At 38.6% G+C, this 9,482-nt stretch overlaps 1 protein-coding gene across 1 annotated transcript; it reads left to right on the forward strand.

Annotated features, from left to right (window-relative positions):
* The first annotated feature begins 5,761 nt into the window (after positions 1-5,761).
* Positions 5,762-8,574, forward strand: nog2 (noggin 2). The gene has a single exon (XM_028812593.2). The coding sequence runs from the start codon at positions 7,135-7,137 to the stop codon at positions 7,804-7,806; it is 672 nt and encodes a 223-aa protein (XP_028668426.1). The 5' UTR covers positions 5,762-7,134; the 3' UTR covers positions 7,807-8,574.
* The last annotated feature ends 908 nt before the right edge of the window (positions 8,575-9,482 follow it).

Below are 9,482 nucleotides of genomic sequence, written 5' to 3' on the forward strand. Positions count from 1 at the left end.
TCTCTGTAAATGTAATCAAAAGTTACTGACAATCCCTCAGCCACATGCCTTCTTTAGCAGCATGATCTATTATAAAACAGCACTGTCTTTTGGGTGTTCCTTGTGAGGAGTTTGCATGTTCTCCCTGGGTTTCTCCTGAGTGCTCCGATTTCCTCTCACAGTCTAAAGACATGCAGGGCAGGTGAACTGGTGAAGAAGCTAGATTGGCCGATATGTGTATGTGTGTGTACATGTGGGTGTGTGTTCGTCCTATAATGGACCTGCCTGCCTTGCACCCAATGATTGCTGAGATAGGCTTCAGCTGCCTTGTGACTCTGTCCTAGAGAAGCGAGTTAATTAAATGGAAGGAATGGATGGACTTTCTTTGGGAAAACAATAGTGCTTGGATTGGCTCTCACTCTCTGAAAACCTTTTCTCTCTGTTATAATAAAAAAATCCTGGGACGAGATGAGACTTTTTAGCCTGGGATGAAACGTGACTTTTTTAGAGAGATACTTTCACGACCCGCGAGACGAGACTTTGTGCCAACAGATTTAACCACACCCGGGGCAAGAAATAAAAGACAAAGAGTAGATGACAAAGTACAACGTCGTAAAGAATTCAAAACATTGGTGCAATACACATGCAGCGAAGGTTAGAGATAATGAAAGTACTAAAATTCAAAAGTCTCAAAAAAATGATAGTAAAGATCACATTAGCGCAAACAATCAGAAATTATTACTTTGAAATAACGGAACAGCGGAAAGAGATCGAACTTTAAGTCGGAGACTTGTAGATCGTCTAATTTGTGGTGCCATAAGGGAAAAGTAGTGTTTATCCCAATGAAGAGCTGTATCCACGAGAATTAAAAGATTTGTTGTTTGGTGAAAGTGAAATCCACTTATGTGAGCGGCAGAGATGTGAAGTGGCTGGCGCATAGCACAGGCTGGGGGGGGGGTTGGCGAGTGGAGCGAGCAGGCAGCAAAGCCCCCTAGTATGAAAAAAAAAAATTAGATTTCATAAAACAAATGGATGGACAAACGCTTAGTAGATATTTACAAAAAACATTTAGGTAATTTGCAGGAATAGATGAGGGCCAGGCAAACACCTCATCTCATGGCTGTAGTAGATTTAGTCCAGATTCTGGCTTGGTCAGCCTCTAGTTGCTGTATACATGTTCTGCCCATGTTTAGAGGAGATTTTCTCCAATTACATCAGTTATCCTCCCACATCCAAAAGACATTTGTTCCTAGGTTCATTCATTCATTCATTCATCCATCTACAACTCTAATGACAATGCGTTTTTGTGTTAGTGGACCATATAATGGACAGCCGAGAAGTCCAGGGCTAGTTCCATGTGGTAATCTCATGCTGCCAAGGGCTCATTTATCACTATGGATCCAGCTCCAGCTTACAACAGAACAATTAATGGATTAACAATTTACCACTTTTCTGTAGTAAAGGATGTTCATTAAGCCTTGAAAGTTGATGCAAACAATTCCTAAATAAGCCTTCCCCTCCCCTCATCAGAAAACATGGGACACACTGTGGAATAATAAAAACAAAAAAGATGTTCTCACTGTGTCCAGATCCGAGACTTCAAACAGTGGAACGGTCCAGTACCATGCTGCCCGAAGATTGCCACTGTCTCAGTGCAATTTTTTAATTTTATTTACAGTATTTTACTGCTAGTTTGTGGCTGTTTGTAGTATTTTATTTTTGGCATTTGTTCTGTCTGCGTCTTTTGTTGTTTGAGGCTCAATGATACAGTGGTTAGCACTGCTGCCTCACAGCTCAGATCACATATTTGGCCACAATAATCAGTTCAGCGTACAGTATATGGCAGACTGTTCTCTAGCTCTAAGGACTACTTAAAAGACCATGGCACCATTGCCATCCACTCAAAACTAGTTCAGCTCCTCCTTCCCTATTGACTTCAATGGATTTTGTGAGTTCAGAAAATTTTGCAAACATTTCCTTGACTTTACCAAACTCAAGGTAAAGTGAATTCAGCTCATCACTACTCTTGACTCTCAGAATCAGCTTTGTAAAGTGAAGATATTTTATTAATTTAAAAAAAAATATCCTGTTCTTGCATTTTAAAATGGGGCGTATGAGTGCTGGGGTACCATTATGAAAAAAAATCCCTTACAATTTACCAGATATGTCCATTTTTCAAAACAAAAATATAATCAAGCATTAATCTTTGTCTTAAAATTGCACACATATTGCAAAATAGTGTATCCGTATAATTTTAAGAAGGAAAAAGCATAAAGTAAAACACTGCTGTGAGATTCAGTTTTTTTAAAAGTTGCCCGTCTGTGCACTTCACTTCGATGCCCTTCTGATTCTGCAGCACCCTTCATGGATTAACCTGAGGAAATCATTGCAAGAGCCATTTTTGATGCTGAGTGTTGATGCCCAGGTGTGAATTGTTGTTTCTTTTCTGTAGACAATAATAACTGAAAAAGACACACTTAACAATTGCTCATATTTTTTTTAGTTTATGGAAGCTTCCTGCATATTTTCAATGTAAGCATGAATGGAATTCAAAAGGCAGCATATTGGAGTTGTGAGTGAGTTTGTATTTCTGACTAAAAATGCCTTCTGTATTGAGTTTGCATTTAGTCTCCCTGTGTTTTCTTGGGCTTTATCTAACATTCCAAGCATATACTTTTAGTTGAAGTATAAAGTAATTTCAGTTAAAACATATAACATCATTTGAATGTTTTCCTGTTCTACAGTACCACTACACTGTAATAATATGAGTAATGATTGGCAGATAGCGCTACAGGTACATGAAAACCACCATTTGAAATATAGATGGGAAGGGGCTGTGATTGATAGATAAGAACACACTTTTGACTAATGCACATACTGTTCACGGAAAATATTAACATGTTTGAACATAGTTTTCAGTCATCTGTTTTCAAATTATATGTATAATTGTTTGTGACAAGTAAACTTTGATTTGATTTAATGTTGTTCTCTTTTTATTGTTCTAAACTGTATTTCCTAATTACTGCTAAGTTTGTGATTGTCATTTTATTATTATTTTAATGTAATTAATTCCAACCGCTTTAGGGTATTTGGGTATTCAGTGCTGTAATATAGATTATCTGTACTGAATTAGGAACCTGAGCCCACTTTAAAATATTATTTATGAATGACTGCAGGAGTTGAGGGGCTTCAAGAGCTCGATTGGCTTGTCAGTAGAATTGACCACGCACCGTACAGGTTGCTATACTGTAGAAAGCGTGCATGGCGAATAAAGGGCGGAGGACAAAATGATCGCGGACATGACCGAGCTGCATGCGATCTCTTTGGGTGGCTCGTGCTGCGCTGCATTTCTGAAGCGCATTCGCTCTATTTTTGCTAACGGATACGGTAACAAGTTTTATGATCACAACTTCCAGAAAGTCCTTGCTCTGAAAACAATATCTCATTACCTCTTCTCTGCTACAGTATACTTCAAAAGGCTCATTGCAATCGTAAAACACTTTGCTTTCTGCCTCCATGACTTTAATTCGCTGATGGATTTGGATTACACAATGTTTCATATTATTTTTATTAACTTTTATATTTGTTTTACCTGCGGTGGCCTGGCGCCCTGCCCAGAGTTTGTTTCCTGCCTTGCGCCATGTGTTGGCTGGGATTGGCTCCGGCAGACCCCCGTGACCCTGTACTTTGGATATAGCGGGTTGAATAATGGATGGATGGATATTTGTTTTAATATATGTCAAACGTCAGGATTGATGGTGCGTGTTATTAATAATCATCTAAGAATAACCAAACGAGATTAAATGTGGCAAAGCAAGGTATAAAACGTGATGACATCGAGACTTATGAAAACCTTAAAATGAGGTGGTGTTAATTGGGTATACGAAATTATTTTCTGTATGCAAGAATTAAAAATGATTTGAAAAGCGATATCGTGCAGTGATATCTGACGAAGACTTGTTTGATTTTGTACAAACATCAGAAAGTTTGAATTTACACAAGGAATAAATGACCAAAAAGTGAGGTGGACGGGAAGGGGACCTTCAAATATCAACTTGATGTAAATTTTGAAGAAAACAGGTGAACACGCTGTAAAAAAAACCCCGGTATAAATACATTATATTAACTGTATTTTCACAGTCAAAAATATGTAATACAATAAATGGTCAAAACAATGATTTTTAATAAACAAATGCACGTAAATTTACCTTTAAGCAATGTTTTAGCTGTCGATATCATTTTTCCCCATTCCCGTGATTCCCCAAAATTTACATCAATTTGTGTTTTGAAAGTCATTGAAGTCCTCCACCTGTCCATTTGGTCACTAATTCCTCGTGTCTGTGGTTCTCAGTATGAATGAAAACTTTCCAGTGTTTGTACCAAATCAACCAAGTTTACATCGGTGCCCCTTCATCCAGTCGCTTTTTACTATAATCTCACCAAATGAAACAGTATGAAACTACACAAAACTGAGAATGTCCCACGATTCAAAGCAGTGCAAATACCAGTATAAATAGCTGTTTTATGACAGAAGATGGCTTAGCTTGCTGTGCTTACGCGATACATTTCTCAATACAGTATTTTAATGTGAAAAATTAGTTAACTCCCGTGAAATGCTGGCAGTTTTTTTTACAGTGTAACCAATTGTATCATTGTAGAAATGTCGAGTCACCTTGGATAAATGCGTCAGTCTAATAATAATAATATTATTATTAATAATAATAATAATAATAGATGAGCACAGAAGCCAGTCTTTCAAGAAACTGTAACCCGTCATAGTACGTACTCCTTAGTAATTCTGACTCTGCCATCCGGTTTTAAACTGTTACAGTAAAAGTGTAATCACACAAGGAGGAAATTGGCATGGTGCAGAGCGGGTACCTCTCGGAGCTCGAATTTCAGTTTTACTCTTAAGAAGATTAGACAGACTGTTAAGAACCCAGGTTTAAAATTTGGATAACATTTCTATGTTAGACTCTTTAGAGTGGTAATACGCCTAAAGCCCTGTATTTTCCATTAATTACAAAAGTTTCCCATTCATGTTTAAGCCCTCTTTTTTCGTGGATGTCAGAGCCTGTCTCAGGAGCGCACGTTGGAACGAGCGGACGTCGGCTCTTCGCAGGACCTGACACACGCTGCTAAGGAGATTGAAATGTTTTTAATTATGGGAGAAAACCAATGTGAACAACACGTAAGACGTCCCTGTGGGCGTTTTTATTTGGGAAACGAACGTCGTTATTATTCAAATGAATTAATTCCAGCGTCTTATTGCAACCGCGTTTTCCATTACACGCGGACTGCGAACTCGAGCCGATCACTTTAGCCGCACTCCGGTCTGACACATTCATTCTTCTTGTTGGGTCTTTTTAGGTTCGCCAGTTAGCCTGGTGTGAGACCCAAGAAAGTCAGCACTGGTATGGCCAGGAGGATATGCAAACTGATAAAAGATGTGATATGTAAATTATATAATACAAAAATGCGTATATCTTTTTAAGGATGTTATTGACGAGCCAAGCAGATATCAGATGTGACGAGCGATTGGATGTGTTGCGACGAAGGGTACAGTAAACAAAAAGCATGTTGGTCCTACTGAATACGACTATGTAGCTGAATGTATAGAGAACGTCACGCCATGGAGCGAGAGATACCGCAGAATTTAGGACCCGGAAGAATCCCAGCAGAGAGGTACCGCAATAAGGGGGGTGGTTGTCAATCCCTGCGAAAGTGACAGCAGTGGGCAGTACCTACTGACAGCTTGCACCATCATAGGGGGATATTTAACTTTGGATTGCGCTCAGATCTTAACAGAAAGACGCACACGCACTTACAGAGCAGGAGTGGAGCAACAGACTGCGGATCTGAGTGCCCTTTACCAGAGACTACTGTGCCTGTAATTAAGGGGATCAAAGCTCCCCTGGGAATCGGCACAAACTCTACCCGTCTTAGAGGCACCTCATCTTGGATTGCAATCTGGCTATGTATCGATGGCAATGCTTCTGAATGTGGATACTATACACAGAAGAACATAAAGGACATCCGTTTCAGAAAGGGTAAAAAGATCTGTATACGGAACAAAATGTACAGATTATTTAAGGAGCTGCAGGCACTTATATGTAAATAAGGTATTTTGACAGCAAGAATGGAAGGAATTTATTAGACTTCTGCTGTTTAAGAAGGAATATTACAATGCTCTGCAAAATATTTAAGTGATGATCTTTCAGTGGAATAAGGGTGGAATTGACTAGTTTGAGGAGACTTTCAACGCAACGGAAATAAAATCGAATTATTTGTTGGGATATATATTTAGCCAATCCAAAATATCACTTAAGTGCTAAATGACGAAAAAGAGAACGAAGCTGCAGCACATTTAAATGACAAGTCTTTCTGTGTGTTTAATGGTCGGATATATCGTTTAAAATAAACGCTATTACCTTTTTCTTTTGTGAGTGCCCGTCGTGCTTCATGAAATCCACCCGTTAAATGCGGGTATTAGCGCACTAATTGATTAATACTGTAGAAGGGCTCACACTTTTTACTAAAGACGTTTTTGTGCTTCCTTTAGCGGAGATCTTGGATTCTGGCATTTTTTTCTGGGAAACACGGATCTATTGAGGAGCGCTTCATTCCAAACAACGGTCTCACGCCAGCCCCTGTCATCCAGTCTAGACAATTTGTCGTGGCTTTGAGTCCCGAGGTAACCATGGCGACGATCAGAAGCTCTATGTGAATTTTGGAGAAAAGGAGCAAAAACGAGTGAAAGAGTGGGCGAGGGAGAGTGTTCTTCATTCAGTTGTGGTGAAAGTCTAATTGGCCTGAGAGTTTCTCTCTCTCTCTCTCTCTCTCTCTCTCTCTCTCTCTCTCTCTCTCTCTCTCTCTCTCCCTCTCCCTCCTCTCGCGCGCTCGCTCGCTCGCTCAGTCTCTCTCTACTCCAGGAGACCGAGACACCGAGTAAAAAAGCTGGAGCCCACGGCTAAGCCAGTGCTGTTCAAAAGCATTCTGGTCCATGTTATTCAACTCCGCACTGAACTATTAAAAGTATCGTCTTGCCCGACTTGGACCTTGCCTATTTCTGAAAGCATCGGGCTAACACACTTTACATGTTAGCAGCAGGAAACCCTAACCCCAACACGCAGAAATAAAGGCGTTCGTTTCAATATGCGTGATCACCTCTCTCCACGCAGCATGGGGATTTCTCTGCTGGTCCTTCTCATTTGCAGCTTGATGTCGGTTCGCTTAGGGGTTTGCCAACCTTATCTACGGCTGCGACCTTCCCCAAGCGACAACCTGCCGGTGGTGGATATCATCGAGCACCCGGACCCGGAATACGATCCCCGGGAGCAGGACTTAAATGAAAAGTTACTGAGGAAAAAGCTGGGCAGTAATTTTGACCCAAACTTCATGTCAGTAAGTGCCCCTCTTCATGCCAATCACTCAGTACAAGAGCCACTTCACAAATTCAGGCTTCCTGGTCCCATGCCCAGCGAAATCAAGAAGATGGACCTGTCCGAAACGCCATATGGTTTACGAATGAAAATTGGAAAGAAGGCGAGAAGGAAATTTCTGCAGTGGCTTTGGACCTACACACACTGCCCCGTAGTGTATACTTGGAAAGACCTGGGCGTCCGCTTTTGGCCACGATACATCAAGGAAGGAAGCTGCTTCAGTGAGCGCTCCTGCTCCTTCCCTGAAGGGATGTTCTGTAAACCTGTCAAGTCTGTTACGAAGACTTTCCTCAGATGGTACTGTCAAGGATTTTTAAGACAGAAATACTGCACGTGGATACCTGTACAGTACCCCATCATTTCGGAGTGCAAGTGTTCTTGTTGAGCTTGGGGTTAAAGCAATAAAAAAAAGACACACAAATACACAAGGACAACAACAAGAAACAAACTGGAATTATAGTAACAATTGCACTGTAAACCTTTATTTTAATGTTAATTTTATTTTATTTTACAAACCAGAGATGAGCTATGGTGTTATCTGGAAAAATCTGGGAAAGGGAGTCACGATAGCGAAATCTATTTTTATATATAGCATTCTAATAATAAATTACCAACTTTGTATATATTTAAATTTTAAAGAAAATGCAGCTATTTTTTTTTAATACAGGACCATATTTCAGCCTATCCAGAATGTGTTTTTGGAGGGGGTACCTAAGCACTTCCAAATGTAGGCGATTTTATGAATTCTATGCCGTGTGAAGTGAGTGGATGTAAAAAGGCAAAAAAAAAAAAAAAAAACAGAAAATCGTGTTTTGAAACAATATTTGTGCTATGACTAAAATGAACAGAATATTATTTACAAGTGCTGCCTAGATTTTTTTCTATATTAATAATTAAAACAGAAAAGCTGAGGATAAAATTGTAAAATGAGTGAACTCAGTTTTTGGAATACATATAGTATTGTAGAGAAGTAATACAATGTGTACAATTTATTTATTTTAACAATTGTGAGCATATAGATACAGAAATAGAATAATATACCAGTAATAATGAAAGATGTTTACTTGAATATTTCTAAAAAAATAAAGAAAACATCATATAAGTTTATATATAAGTGTTACACTTTTATAGCAATAAAGTCTATCTCTAAAAAAACTGGGTTTTCAATAGACAACTTGTTCTATTGCTGTTCACTTTGTCTAGCTGTGCTCAAAGTCACCAAAAGGAGAGTGGTTCACCGAGAGAACCTGCACTCTTAAAAAATGCTGGCTCAATGGCACTTTACTGGGTTGTGTGGTAGAACCTTTGCCTAACAAAGAACCTTTTCATTCTGGGAAGAGTTCTTTGCATATGAAGTTGGTTCTGTGGTCTTTGAGGAAGGTTCTTAATATGTGGACAAAACAGAAAGGTTTAACGTAAAGTACATAGGATATTAACAAGATCAAGAAAAACTGAGCTTAGCCTGTGTTAATGTATGTGGCAAAAGTCTTTTTAAGAAATCAAAAACCCATTGGTATTTCATAAATCTGTTATCGATTATTCATGGCTGGTTATGAACCTGGTACAGATCTAAATAAATAAAGGTTCTTTCTGGAACCTTTATATGGATGGTTCTCTTGGGAACCAAAACTGGTTCCCCTATGGAATCACTCTAAAGAACCACTTTAACAACTTTATTTTTAAAAGCAAATATGTCAGAAAGTAAGTAAAATACAGAGATCTATCTATCTATCTATCTATCTATCTATCTATCTATCTATCTATCTATCTATCTATCTATCTATCTATCTATCTATTATATAGTGCCATCTATCTATCTATCTATCTATCTATCTATCTATCTATCTATCTATCTATCTATCTATCTATCTTGTATAGAGCTTTATCTATCTATCTATCTATCTATCTATCTATCTATCTATCTATCCATCTTGTATAGAGCCTTATCTATCTATCTATCTATCTATCTATCTATCTATCTATCTATCTATCTATCTATCTATCTATCTATCTATCTATCTATCTATCTATCTTATATAGAGCCTTTCATATCTATCTATC

Source organism: Erpetoichthys calabaricus, chromosome 11 (assembly GCF_900747795.2).
Source record: "Erpetoichthys calabaricus chromosome 11, fErpCal1.3, whole genome shotgun sequence".
Lineage (NCBI taxonomy): Eukaryota > Metazoa > Chordata > Cladistia > Polypteriformes > Polypteridae > Erpetoichthys > Erpetoichthys calabaricus.

What these genes read in the sequence shown, in the direction of transcription:
- nog2 (XM_028812593.2), top strand. Translation starts at nt 7,135, where the DNA reads ATGCGTGATCACCTCTCTCCACGCAGCATGGGGATTTCTCTGCTGGTC.